This window comes from Perissodus microlepis, chromosome 23 (genome assembly GCF_051167445.1).
Source record: "Perissodus microlepis isolate ML-2025 ecotype Zambia chromosome 23, ASM5116744v1, whole genome shotgun sequence".
Classification (NCBI taxonomy): Eukaryota; Metazoa; Chordata; class Actinopteri; order Cichliformes; family Cichlidae; genus Perissodus; species Perissodus microlepis.
In genome coordinates this window covers 36,620,920-36,635,770 of record NC_140482.1, presented here as the reverse complement: position 1 = coordinate 36,635,770, position 14,851 = coordinate 36,620,920, and the positions used below count along the sequence as shown (strand labels likewise).

General features: G+C 39.2%; 2 protein-coding genes across 3 annotated transcripts in view; one reads left to right on the top strand and one right to left on the bottom strand.

Annotated features, from left to right (window-relative positions):
• LOC146362015 (importin-13-like) overlaps positions 1–395 on the bottom strand; it is a 31,069-nt gene extending 30,674 nt beyond the window's left edge. For both annotated transcript variants that reach the window (XR_014799381.1, XM_084920592.1), the window contains exon 1: positions 284–395. The gene's annotated coding sequence lies outside the window, so the exon portion shown is untranslated. The remainder of the gene's footprint in view (positions 1–283) is intronic.
• Positions 396–2,386: 1,991 nt separating this feature from the next.
• Positions 2,387–14,785, top strand: LOC146362014 (uncharacterized). The gene is made up of 5 exons (XM_084921329.1): positions 2,387–2,688; positions 6,425–6,652; positions 10,419–10,826; positions 11,954–12,108; positions 13,157–14,785. The coding sequence occupies exons 1-5, from the start codon at positions 2,619–2,621 to the stop codon at positions 13,196–13,198; spliced, it is 903 nt and encodes a 300-aa protein (XP_084777455.1). The 5' UTR covers positions 2,387–2,618; the 3' UTR covers positions 13,199–14,785.
• Positions 14,786–14,851: the final 66 nt, after the last annotated feature.

Genomic DNA, 14,851 nt, shown 5'->3' with positions numbered 1-14,851 from the left:
TTAATTGTAGTCATAAGGATGACATGAGGGGCTAACCGGCAAGCTAACATTAGCTCTTCTAGCTGTCGCTAACCTCCACTATGTAAGAATACTACAGCGATTGCTAGCGTCACTGTGCTAGCACGAAACTAGCTAACGTAGCAATGTAACTTGACGCAACCCTAGTGTCAAATTCAACCAAGCGAGACGGCGACGCTGGTATTTTCAGAGTGACAGTTTTATCATAACAATCTCATCTCAGTGTATTATCGCCAGTCTATCTGGTGGACCAGTATTTTCACACCTTTCTATCCTGCGACGGTCTGAGACGATGCTGGCAGCTCCCCGCCGCTCTTCTGCCTCTGCTCCGTCACCAGTAGCCTTTGCTACGTTCACGTGTTGTTGGAAACATCGTAATCGCAGCGTAACCAATGAACAAGGCAAATGAAACAGCGATTTTGTAAAATTCCCATAATACTAAATGCACATGATATGTATACGTTACTGCAAAGAGTGAATTTTGCAATTATAATCTATTAGTTAGTTATATATTATCAGTCTTACTAAACTGTTTGCGTCATCACAAGGTTAAATTATATAAATCGTCCAGAGTTGCCCTTTTGAAGCCATTAACATTAATGCGACAGTTTCCTCCCTAAATAGATTGCGAGTGATGGAATACACATCTATGCACACATACTACCAATACTACTACTACTACTACTACTACTACTACTAATAATAATAATAATAATAACAATAACAACAGCCCACAGTTACCATTTAAATATACCGATACTGTCGCAGAGCGAACCATTTACACTCACACCAGGCAATTCAGAATCACCAATTAACCTAACTGCATGCACTTCTTTGCAGGGAAGTTGGGGTATCAGATAGAACATACAAACTCCATACAGAAAGGCCCAGGACTGTATTTCAATAGACAATCTTCAGCATCACCATGCCACCCTGTGTTTTCAAATACATCTTAATCTTTAGGTTTTCAAGCAAGTTGTGCTTTTTAAACAATGGCTTTATTTCTTTTACTGAACTTGGCTTGCAAATCCATTCATTCATCCATCTATTCATTTTCTTCCTTTATCCATTCCAGGGCTGCAGCTGGTTGGAGCCTATCCCAGCTATCATATTAGATTTATTATTTTATATGCAAATAAAATATATAATAGACCAATATATATTTTTTAAAGTGCATATCGTATAAATTTCTCCTGGACAAAATGATAACCACACATCACTGTCAACAGACAACTATTTAAAACATATATATAGTGTGCAAACAGTAATAAAAACAAAGCCATCCAATTCAACTGAAGAAAATTGCAGTTAAAATTGAATCAGGAGTTGTAGGACATCAATGACTCACAAGTCTAATCTTATTTAAACCAGTGAATCAGCAGTAGAGTTGAGAGCCCTAACCCAGCCCTAACAACCCTCTGTGTATATGTTTACTATTCTTCATTCCACCCCCAAAACAGTTTAATATGTTAATATAATTATATATCTACATGAAATGTGTGAGACAAATGGCTTTCAGTTAATCAGTCTAACTAGAGCAGTGTGTTGCAGTTTACAGTTTGGCCTGTTATAAGAATCAACTTTAAAGCAACAGCGCCCCCATGTGGATGAGAGAAAAACTTACAGCATGCCTTAAAAATCACAAAAAGCGAGAACGTTCTTATTTTTTATTCCGCTTTAGCATAAAGTTATAAACCCAAAAGAACGTCTGTGAAGGTTCTCAGTCATCCAGGTCATCGTAGTCAAAGGAGCTTGCAAAGAAAAGCGTCTGGACTTCTTTAAGTTACTTGAAGACGTTTCACCTCTCATCCGAGAAGCTTCTTCAGAACTGAAGAAGCTTCTCGGATGAGCTTTTCTTTGCAAGCTCCTTTAACCCAAAAGAACGATTGAAGCTTTTTTAAAATGTTGCATACCTGAATCCTTAGTGATTTAACATAGTCCCAGTTTAAACATGGATTTGTTGCAGATTTAAAGGCGTCAATAAGTCAAACATTACGAAAACCTATTATTTAAAAAAAGAGAGAAAAAACTGGAGTAATACATATTATATAACCAGTGCAATATTACTAATGCATCACAGGCATTTGAGGAAGTAATTTATTTGTTAACGTTATTTTTAAATTAGGTATGAATGGAGAGGAAAAAACAGGACAGAAGAAAAACAACGTTAAAGTTCGTTGAAGTGAGTAATATGGAGCTTAAATATTAACTATAAATAGCAATGTAACAGATCTTTAATACATTTGTGATTTGTGTGGCTCGTGTTTGCGTCGTCGTTGCCCTGTGCGCCTGTGCGTCACAGACTCGCTGACTATTTTGAACCAGGAACACGTGGCACTGGTTCTGGAGAGAGAGAGAGAGAGAGAGAGAACACACCACACACTCCTCCCTCAACTTTGTCCCTCCAGCCACGCACACACTGTTAGAGCTACTGTTTCTGCGCCGCGGTTAGGACACTAAAGCGGCCTCAGGTTTTTAAACTGTTTCGTGAAAGTCTGCAGTCCGACTGTGGACAAAAGCGAGAGAAGTCCTGGGTGAAGAAGAGGAGAGGAAACCACGCTTGTGTAGTGATTTTATTACTGCGTCGCCACAGGACACAGATGATGGAGACCAAACTCTGGATTGCCCTTTGCGCGCTTCTAGCGATTTACTTGGGATCCGCTGTACACGGTAGGAGGCAGTTTATTTCTGTATGCTACATGCCCGAACTTTATGCTTACAGCGCCTAAAAAGTAAACATAGTCTTTCACGCCAAACTCACCTGCTGACACTTGTGATGTTGTTAGAGTGGGGATTAGTGGCATTATTAGTCATGTCTGTCCGGCTTTAAAATGACAAAATTCATCTGGGTTTAAATGATGAAGTCAGTGTTGGTGTTTTGTTTTCATTTTACGCAACAAAGAGACAGACAGGTTGTTCTTTTATTTATTTTAGTTCCTCTTTTTTTCTAGCTCGAACTCGCTTTTACACTGCGCACATTTATTTTAAAAATTCTACTCCACATCTTCGCCTCTACTTTTTGTTCAAGCAAGCCACATTTTATCTCGCACATCACTTCCTCCCTTGTTCCCTCTCCCCTTCTTCCTCTTTCTGCTTGCATTACATTAACTCACCTCTCACACATCCTGTCTTTCACTCTTAACCCACCTTCTGTTTTTTGCCCCCTCCTACCTGTTACAACCCTTTTCTATCTTCCTCCGGCCTTCTCTCTTCTTTCTTCCATCACCACCTCTCACATAAAAGGACAATGAGACTGTTGACATTTGAAAAGATTTTATTGGGCTGAACTGTCCCTTCAGCTCCTCGAGCTGAAATTCAAATGAATAGGAAACAGCACGGCTCCACTGGAGAACATTTATTGACTGTAAATTAGCAGGAAAAGTACATTGTGATAAATGACACCTCTAATTATGTGCAGCAGCACACTGTCATTTTACTGGGTTCCTACTAATTGGCTCGCCTCTGCAGTACACTATGCAGACTTTATGAAGAGATTTTAAGCGGTTCAGTGGTAACAGGTTCAGTTTTTACTGTATGCATTAAACACAATGAAGGGGATGATGGCAGGTTATTAGCATTCACCATAAAAAAGCCCCCTGAGTTTTCATAGCAAAGAAGCAAAGAATATGAGCAATGCTGCACTCATATAGCCTTCTTTTGTAACCAATCAATCAGATCTTTTCTCCTGTGGAAAACACAAGTTTTAAATAAATAAGAGTAACATAGACAGACTATTTAAAATTAGATCAAAAGTAAGAATATTTTCAGTAACTGACATCATGCTTCAGCCAGCATACCTATGCAATAATATGCACACGGTATAACAGAGCTGGGTTTAAGTTTCATTTGTATGGAGTCGTATTTACTCAGGAAAAGAACTACAGATAGAGCATCTTATGAAGCAGAACTGTGATATAAGTTGAAGCTCTCTCGGTGCCTGGTTTCAAAAAGGCTGTTTTTAATAGCTTCCATTTACAAGAAATCCCTTTGTTTCATTTCATTGAGCTTCATTTTTAATTCTGATAAATTCCCTGAGCTGGATAATTATTAAGTTTTACTGGGAGGGTTTTTTATGGTGCAAATTAGTTTAGGACAGAAGTTTTTGCCTGCGGTGTGTAACATGCATGCACCAGGTAAGTTCGCTATCATAAAAAATAACGGAACACCTATAGTTAGTTTAGGCTCTCACATGTGGTCTATTGAATGAGAACGAGAGCCAAAAACATGGTAGGCAGTTTGAGTGCAGCATGTGCATAGCTGTTTGTTTTTAGCTCTTTCAGTTTCACTTAATAAAAAGCTCACTTCAGCAGTATTGGCTGAAATGTCACCAGAACCACTTGCTGAGAAAACAGAGCTTATGATGTGTCTCAGGCAGACTGTATCGCAGTATATTTTTCTAGCAGTGCTGCTGCAGCAGACATCTGTTCACAGAGAAACTTTTGGCTGTTTCTCTCGCTGGCAGGGTCAACAAATGGGCAAAAGCTATCTCCCCAGGTACATGCTGCATTGGCCTGAAAGATTGTGAGTAAGCCCTTGTAATATCTAAAAAGGGGCGTGTGCAATGGTGGAAACAGTGACTCTCTTCATGATTTTACCCTGCACACACATGCATGTACAAAAACAGACATAGCCTACTAGACGAGACCTAGGAAGCTCACTAATGGAGCTAAAGTGAGGGAACAAGGCCAGTATTATACAGCCAAGCACCTCTGTCTATTTATGAGTGTGTCTGTTTTGGTATCATTTAGTTCACACAACTCTCTCTTTCTCTGGGTCTGTCTGTGTCTCACTGCCTCGCTCTCTCACTGTGTTTACTGATGAGCTGTGTGACTGATTATGGCAGTAATGAAAGGTATCAGGGCAGTGTGTTATGGAACGGTAATGACTTTACATTACATTAGTGCTCTGGTCTTCATCAAAGGAGGGGAGAAACTGAAATGGAGCCTTGTACAGTAGAGATAAATGTGTCAGCACAGAGGGGGAAAAGAGAGTGCAAAAGACTGAAGGTCTTCATTAGTTCACACAGCTTATATGGCTTGTAGTTGAAAGTGGCAGTCAAACTGTGTCTATTTTTTTTTTCGTGCGGCATTGTGACTGTGCACTTTAGTTAGCAATTCACGACCTATAGGTTAGAGTTCATAAAAGGATGCAAGGTTAAACTTTTGTTGGTAAAACACTTTTTAAAAATAGATATATACTTTTATTATGGATGGTTTGTCATATCAGCCTTCTAAAGATGTCTCCCAAAAGGGAACATCACACACTGGCTAAGCTAATCACATCTCTACAGGTCACAAGTAGGTTTACTTTGATTTACTTTAAAAGGTCACATGCGAAAAATGGTTGGGAATTTATGGCTCCTGATGCAAAAGAAACTCTGGACTTGCAAAACAAATACAACTTGATATCCTAAAAAGTCGACTCTGTTCGTCTGGATGTAGCGTTTTCGGTGGGAGAAACGTTTCGTCACTCATCCAAATGACTTTTTCATTCTCACTGAGACTGAAAATGCTACATCCAGATGAACAGGATCAACTTTTTGGGATTTCCTTACCTGGATAATTCTCTTTCCAAATTCTTTAGCCAGACACTAAAACCTTGTTTGATCCAGGGAAGCTGTTCGATAATTGTTGTGATGATTTTGAGGCTTTACTCAGGACAGAAACATTTACATATAAAGCACTATGCAAATGTTTGGGGCTCTTTAGACTTTTGGATTCCAGCAGTAACACGAGAGGGCATCTGATGGGTTTTATCCCAGACATATAATGAGACTTTTAAAGTGCAACCTGCTGCAACGAGATGAACAAATAGTTTTGGAGCGGATGTTGCAACCCCCGCAAATCTCTGATCTCAAGTAAGCAGACGTTGTGAAAGCTGAAAAACCTCCCTGCCAAAAGCCAACAACTGGGGTCATGCGGAAACTTTGTTTGTTTTCAGTTTATATTTCGATCGTGTAAACAATATAAAGAAAGTTATTTACGAAAAAAGAGAATTAATACTGTAAAAAATTAAGCGAAATACATTCCAACATTGCTCCACTTTTTTGATTTAGTTTACATATTGAAAAGAAGTGAGAAGACGTGCACATTTATTCAATAAATGAATGAATAATAATATTAATAATGTTATTTATTCAAAAATGTATTCATGCCATTATCACTTGTTAATACCTTACTGTTGTTGCTTAAAATGTTTGCACAGCTGTATGTGTGCATGTTTTAATTTCAGTATCCATTGTTTGGTTGTTTAAACATTAGCCTGTGTTGACCCTGAGTTGTTACGATGGTTTTGGGGTGTGAACACTGCCTGTTGCTCCATATGTATTTGAAATAATGAACAAATAATTTGTGACTTTAAGGATATTAATAAGATGACACATTTGCTTCTGTCCTTACTTCTTCAGCTGATGGGCATACTCCTGCTCCTTCTTCAAAAACTACTCCTAGTACTGTTCAAACTACAGGGGCTCCAGTTCTGGACCATGAGTCTGGTTTGGGCCTGGATGCTGCCAATCATTCAGGGAGCAGCCCACCGACAAACACAAGTTCCAATGGCACAGTCAATGTGAGCAGTAGCACAACTACAGAAAATACAAGCATCACCATCACAGCCGAACCAGGGAAAGATAATGGTAAGCATGCACCTCCAAACTCTTACTCCTGCGCTCACTTACAAAACATGATGGTAGGCTAAAGTGTTTAGGAAGTGGCCTAATATTGCAAACTTGCAACAAACTGTTGCGCTGTTGTGGTTATTGTTTCTGTCTGTTTGACGTTTGCCAGTACGGGAAGTTTTGTTAGACTTCAGAAGAATTTATAGGAAGCACAACAGCAGGTGGCTCAGAGTTGAGGAGCTATATTTAACAGAGTCCTTATCACCGTTTTCCACGTCCAGAAGTGGGCCACAGGGCTAGTGACAGGGTTTAAGTGTTGACTGTGATTCCACAAACACAACACAGAAAGGGACAGAGAACTCAGTTCAGACTTTAAAGAAACGGAGTACAGAACAGGAAACGCCACTAAATGCAAAGATGATGCAAAGCAGTGAAGAAGAGCAGTACAAAGAAGCTGTGACTAGCTTAACTGTATAGTAATTGGAGAATAAAGGCAAAATATAGTTGGAGAAGAGCTGAGAAAGAGGTGATTCAGATGCCACTGAGGTGAGAAGTGATTAAATGCTGTGCGACTTTTCACATGGGGGTGAGAAAGAGAAGTGAAATCCTCTCCCCCAAGACAGACATGGATAGCTCTTTCTTTGCCTTTCTCACACACACACACACACACACACACACACACACACACACACACACACACACACACACACACACACACACACACACACACACACACAGTCCACGCATAAGACTTCTAATCAGTAAATCTGTAGGCTGAGTACCTTTTATTAATACGCAATTACTTTTTGTAAAAAATAGCAATTATTTTCATTTACATGAGTCAGTATCTCTGCAGGATTTAAGCTGGCAGATAGCTGTGGTTATATGTTTTCATCAGACATATTTAACTTTTAAGTCATTAGCACTTACCTCAGCAGAGTGGAAACAAGTGAATTTTCATTTTTAGTGCTTGTAGGTTATACTTTGCATGCTCATGCACGTAATTATATGCTACCACTGTGATTCATAAGTATGGTGTGAATATCTGTAGCTGCTTTCTTGATACACACAGCTGTATATGTCCATAATGCCAAATGAGCAAAATATTTTAATTTAACTGACTGTGTCAGCTGCTAATCAATAGATGAACATGAGCTGTTTAAAGTTAAATGAAGACAAAGTAAGGCACCAAGTGTTAGAGAGCCTCTGTCCTGTAGCCGCACAGACGTAATCAGAAGGGAAAAAACTTAAGGGACACATTTGATTCTGATATCTATTTAATAGCTAATAATTATTCTTGGACAAAATTGCTGTTTACCATTCGTGAAACACAGCTGAAGCTAAAAAGCTTGTTCAAGGTTTTCCCAGAAAGTTGATTCTGTTCATCTTGATGTAGCGTTTTCAGCGGGAGAAAGAATTCGTCACTTGTCCAAGTGGCTTCTTAATTGAGCACGCATCAAGACATTTTAACCCACTTTGGCAGGTACTGCCTAAAGCTAGTGTTGGAGACTGAAGAAGTCACTTGGATGAGTGAAGAAATGTTTCTCCCACTGAAAACGCTACGTCCAGATGAACAGAATCAACTTTTTGGAATTTCCTTACCCAAATATTGTTCTAGCTTTTGTTTCTTACTCCTGTTTAAAGTATATACTGACCTACTGAACGCAGCAATTACAAAACTGCATGTTATCCAGGATATTGCTGCCAGAGTTTGAAGAAAAGCAGATCAGATAATTGCTGTTTTACATATTCTACCATTAAAACTGAATTTAAGTCCTTTTAGTTTCGAAAGCACTTACTGGCCTTATCTGCTCCTATAGCGCAGACTTCCTACACTTTGTGGGCAGAAGTACTGGGCCACCTCCTTATTCCATCTACAGTAGCTTGCCATGAAGCTCCTGGTGCACAGTTTTTGTGCTGATGTTAATGTCACAGGAGGTCTGGAACTACTGAGTCAGCAGAGCGCTGCTGACTTCTATGCCCTGTGCTCCTCAGCACTTTTTGATCCCACTTTGTAAATTTCCATGGTCTCTCACCTTGTTGTAGTTCTTAAACACTTCCTTTTTGCAAGACATTTCGCAAACTGACTAGCTGTAACAGTGGCGTCCTATTACAATGCCACACTCAAAATCAGAAAGCTCTTTAAAACAACTCATTCTTTAACAAATGTTTGTAAAAGCAAACTGCATGGCTGGGTGCCTGATTTTGTACACCTGTGACAGTGGGACAGAAGACACCTGCTCAGCACTTATCTCCATATAACGTGCCACAATATGATCTTACAAATAGCTTAAAATCCACACTTTTTAAGTAATCATAAGGTTTCTCCATGAAGCTTTTGGGTGCCAGTTTTAGTTATTATAGACCCAGAAGTATGAAGTCTTCTGTCTTCAATATCACTTTTACCGGGCACTTTTAGCTTTAAAAAAGCAGCATACAGAAAAGGAAAATACATTTTCCTTTTGCATGTGTATATTTAGTTATATTTTAAGAAAAAAATATTCTATTGGAAATAACTTTGAAAGGTGATAAGGTAAATTAATTCACTGATATTTAGCATGTATAATAGATAACATTTGCTTCATATAATAGAAAGCAAGTCTTGTTTAGAGTGATTTATGGTAAACGTTAAATTAAAAATGCTTTCAGCACAAAAGTACAGCCGAGGCTGATGAGAACTGCATTACATTAGCAGATATGTGATGATGGCACCACATAAAAGTTAAACGATCATCAGAGTAATTACATTTTATCCTGTACAAAATTTAATTCCACAGTTCTCAAGAGATTTCACCAGCCATGATCATTTCATTTCATCAGCCTCAAGCGGTCACTAAAGTTTTCAGGAGACAGCTTCTGAAAAAAACATGAATACCTGAACGGATTTCATGGCAGTCTATCGAAAAGGTGTCAGAGTAGCTGAAAGTCAATTGAACCATCTGTTTTCAGAAGAAATGACCTTAATCCTGGTCCTCTAATCTTTTTTTCTTCGAAAGAAAATACAGTAAAAAAAATATTTTAAAATTTTTTTACAGTAATGTGAAACAAATTCATTTAACTCCGGTGTTTTGCTTACATTCAAATATCCTTCAGTCTTGTTAAGATATTAGATCTGCTTCTTTAACAGAAGTAGATCTAATTTTCTGACTATTTCAGGAAAAAAAATTTTGAAACCATATGCTTCACCATTATGGATTACAGTAAGAGGATTTATCTGCATATCTCTGTCTCCACCCCTAAGCCCTTGGATGATGTTTATCCTCAGGTTTATATGGATTTTATATGAATAAATCTTATTTGTGTAAAAGGTATTATAGGCATATGTTGTTATATACTGTAAGGCTCTTATTGGCAAGCTGTCATTTTGCACACTGGTTCTAGAGACTGGTTTAGTTTTTTGGCTATCACTGCAAGCCTTTTAAGTCCATACTGAGCTTGGAAAAACTGATCTTATCTTCTATGTTTAGACCACCTGGAACTCTTCACCATTTATCATAAAAATAAATAAAACCACTTCCTGTGTGAATTGATAGTAATAGTTACTGTTTATATCATTTTGTGTCATTTTAAATAATCAATATTATTATAAATAAAGGCTAGATTCACTGCTTTTTTTTTATTTTACAAAATAAAATGGGTCAAATTAAATTGGATGTGCTGGCAGAAATGTAAACACGGGAAACTAAAGGCATGACTGCTGCATGACTTGATTTTTTTTTACCTGATCTACATCATTTTGACAATAACATTGTCTCTCTTTCTCTCTCTCTCTCTCTTTCCATAGTAACCGACAACGCCATTAAGACCACATTAGCAAAAAATGAAAACATCACAAATACGGCACTTTCAACTTCTCAGAGCAGCCCCACCACAGCTGTTCCCATTAATATCAGCACCACACACGTACTGCACACTTCTGCAGGTGCACCGGTCACCCCGACTCCCTCATTAAATCAAAACGCATCACACCATGAGACCAAAGCACCCCCTGCTACTTCTGCCCCAGCATCTGAAACACCAAAGCCTGAATCTACCACTAACGCCACCACCACCAAGTCCAACACAAATTCCAGCACCGCCTCCGTCCAGCCAACGTCAAACACTTCACAGTCCGACAGACAGTCCACCCAGCCTAGCATCCAGACCAGCTCCCACGCCAACAACCCATCACAGCTCAACGTGGATGGGGACGGTAAGTGCATAATACCTTCTGTGCTGGTATATGAATTTGTTCTTGACTGTTCACTTCCAGGATATTGACAGAGCCAGAAGTGAATTGGCTTAACAACAAAGGAGATGCTGTTCTTTGTTTCCAGCACAAGCCAGTCTTTGGCTGTACACACAGAGACACAAACACACACCACGCAACCCCCCCGTTTACATCTTCTACAAGCACTGTCACCACCAAGCACTCCACAATCATGGGTTTGTTTGAGAAAGGGACAGAGGCAGTCATGGGACTCTAGCCTCAAGATTTCTGTTTTTCTCCTTTTTGTCTGTCTCCGTTGCTCTATTTACTAAATGATTTATATATGAACAGTTGCTCTCTCTGTGTCCATACAGTCCACACAGGGTTAAGAAACCATTCAATTGAACACGTTGAAAGTACTTTTACCAGACTATAGGTGCAAAGAAATGAATAACTGATTAACTTTTCTCAGCTGTCAAGCCTGCTTGACTACAGTTTAAGTGTAAAATTCTCTCTGCTTGTCTCACTCTGTGTGGTTTTATTAGGTGCTTGGCACATTGCCTCTTTCCATAAGCCAGAGGAACAGCAAGCATTCATGGTTCTGTGGTTGTTGTTACTTTTGACCAAAGGATATTTAAAAAAAACAGCTCAGTTTACAAAACAGTCTTCCATAGCAACATTCATATACAGAGATGCCAGAAACGCAGATCTGAAATCCTCCTGCCCAGAAATACTTAGCGGAAAGAAACAACAAACAAAACGTCAGGCTAGTCTTTGACATTAAACAATAACCTGGGAGAAAATGGAAACACACTTCATGTGCTGTATACACTGATCTAGTTTAGTTTGAAAAGGTCTTAAAATGATACCTTAATAATAAAATGACTTGCTGATTTTACTTGTTCACCTTAAGTATCGTTCTGGCAAGTTTAAACATCCTGTTTGACACTTCTGTCCTGAGCTTCATGATGAACACTCAGCAGGCTCATGGAGTGTCTATATATAGTTCTAACCAGAACTTCAAAGTCAAATCCTCCCTAAACGCTGCATTGCCAGCATGTTTACTCAGCATACAGTGTGGTAATAGAAAAATGGCCCCGGCTGATGTGTCTCTGGTGTTTCTTGTCTAGGGACGGCCCACAACTCTCCTGGATTAGACCCCCTCCTGGCTGGTCTGGTATCAGCCTTCATCATTGCTGCTGTCATCATCACTCTGCTCCTCTTCCTCAAACTGCGCCGAAGAGGCAACGGGCCGGAGTTCCGCAGGCTGCAGGACCTACCTATGGTGAGCTCACCCATCATATCCAGGCAACACTGGAAAATATTCAGCCTGTCAGATGTTGTTAAGCACAGATGTGTTATGCACTCTTAGTTACAGTTTTCATTTGGCCTGACTGGAGATGTGCTTCTGCTGCTGCTCTTCCTAATATAGTTAAAACTCACAGCGTTTCCTCGGGCTTCTAATATAGGCCTGGGAGTTTGAGGGTTATTTCTAGGCCTTTACGTCTTTGAAACCACACGTTGTGCCTTGAATCTCATGTAGCCACTCTTTGAGTTTGGTGGTTACAGCCCCTAATGCTGCTATTACTACTGGGACCATTTTGGACTTTACCCTCCACAGGGCTTTTCCATTTTCCATTCTTCTCATGCTCATTCTTTCCGATGTTGCTGCTGCGATTACTGGCATCTTTTGTTCCTTGTTAACTACCACTCTATCTGGCTGGTTAGCCAGTATCAGCTTGTCTGTCTAGAACTTGAAGTCTTACAGAACATTTGCTCTCTTGCTCTCAACCGCTTTGGGATGTGCCTCATTGGACATTCTGGGCACAGATGTTCCTGTGCACAATCCCAGACACTTGGCAGTGTCTCTCAGTGTGAGCTGCAATGGCGTGCACCTTCCACCCTTCTGCAATATTCGGCCTCTTGGGCTTCTTTGCACAGTCTTCACCTTTGGTCCTCCTGTCTCTGTTGCCTCTGATACTTATAGCCTGCCATGATTTAAGCCTATGTGCATGTATACAGCCCCAGCCCACCCGAGGGCTTAGGTCTCCTCCTTCTGCTGCCCATAACACCCTTTTAGCAGTTTATCTTGCATCTTCCTGAAGGATTCATGAATGCTTTTTATTCTATAGTGGCTTCCAAAGTCCAATAGTCCCTCAGACAGGAGTGTTAATAATATGAGCCAATGATAAAGCTATTAAAATGTTATAATTTGCTGCCTTATAACAAAGTGATTCCTGAAGTTCAACTGTATTGCATAAAGAAAAGGCAAAAGTGTGAGTATGACTGTGTAAACATAGGTGTAAGCATTTACATCGTTCTTTTTCTTGTAGGATGATATGGAGGACACACCTTTGTCCATGTACAGCTACTGATGAAGGCACAATAGGATGTTTGATGTCCAAATACCCTCGTAGATTCCAGAATCAGGCCACTGTGGTTGGTGAAGTTGGTCTCTCTTCCTTAATCTGCACCAAACAGAAAGAATCCTGGGTAGGTGTAAGCACATTTCTGGATTGCTTTAAGTTACCCAGATCATTGGCAAAAGGATCCGATTGAAACTGCAATGGACAATGAAGAAAATATCCATGATGTTGCCTTTTGGATTTTTTTTCTAAATTTGTCTGTTATCACAAGTGTTCCCAATTTTTCATCCATCCATTCATTCATTTGTTCATTACTGTAAACTTTACATTATTCAGCCCATCTAAGGTTGCTGGGGTTGTGTAATATATTTGATTTCTCTAGAGTTGAAAATAGGTTGTTTCAAAGCAGAAGATCATCTGACATGGCCATCGACCGAGCCTCTCCTACTGTGGCTCACTGTTTTAATGTTGCTTTACCAGTTAAAGTCTGGCAGAAATAAAGGCCAGCGAGCTAAAGAGAAGAAATAAACAAAACAAACCACCTGATTATATTGTTAACAAGGTTGCACTTTACTTTTTTTAGGAGTGGAGATTAAAAAACATAAGTAGAAGAATTTTCTGTGTATTAAAGATAAGGTTTTTGTGTACATAGGCAGCATAGCTGGTTGAACGTTTGTGTGTGCAAGTGTGTTAAAGAGGCATGGGAGGTTTTATTTAACTTCTTTTTTTTGTTACCTTAATGGTCTTGCTGGCTTTTTTGCCTGATTTTGATATGTGCAGTGTTTTAAGTCCAGGAGAGAGTGCCTTACACAGTACACGAACAGCTTTTAATGTATATTGTTTTCATATTCCACAAAAACTAATTTCCAGATTAAGTAGGCATTCCCAGTAACCATTTAAACACACGCTCTGAGGGCCAAGTGGCTGCTAGGAGTCGTCTGTGTTTGAAGATAAGCCTCAGGCATGTTCACCGTAAGGCACTCTTTCATACAATGACAGACTGATGTGCGTTAGTGGCCTTTCCACACAATGTTTTTCATTTTCTTGTGTATTGTAAATACTACTGATCTGCATCAAGCAAAAGAATACGGATATAAAACACATGGGGGAAAAAATATAATGGGTGGAAATGTGACAAACAGGACAACTGAATCGCCCACAATGACACAAAGCACATTTTAACTACTCTTTATTTAGAAAAAAAAAAAAAACATTGTCCACTGATACAAGTTAAATTCTGGTTTAAATTATGCTGATAAGTTTGAGCTACAGCTGTGTTTGTAGTTTAGTATTTGTGCCACAGAAAAGGAAAATTAAAGAAAATTTGTGTCAGGCCATAAAAGATTCAGTGGTCTTTGGCATAAATTCTACACTTCTAATTCTCATCAATCCTCAAACTCATTCCTTTATTTGGTGAGAGTAATGGTTATGCTATAACCATTTAAAAAGATCTAATGTATAATTCAGTCATCATTTTTAAGTCCTGTATTGTCTGTTTCTGTAAAAACGAATGCCGAATGCTTTTCCTGAGGCTTTGCTGCCAGATGTGAATTATTGGACTGTTGGTGATTTATGATTAAAGATATTTTGAAACCATCCCCTGCATTTCCCTAATTAGCATTTTTGGCTGTGTTGATCCAACTTTTCACTTCAGCACCAAAG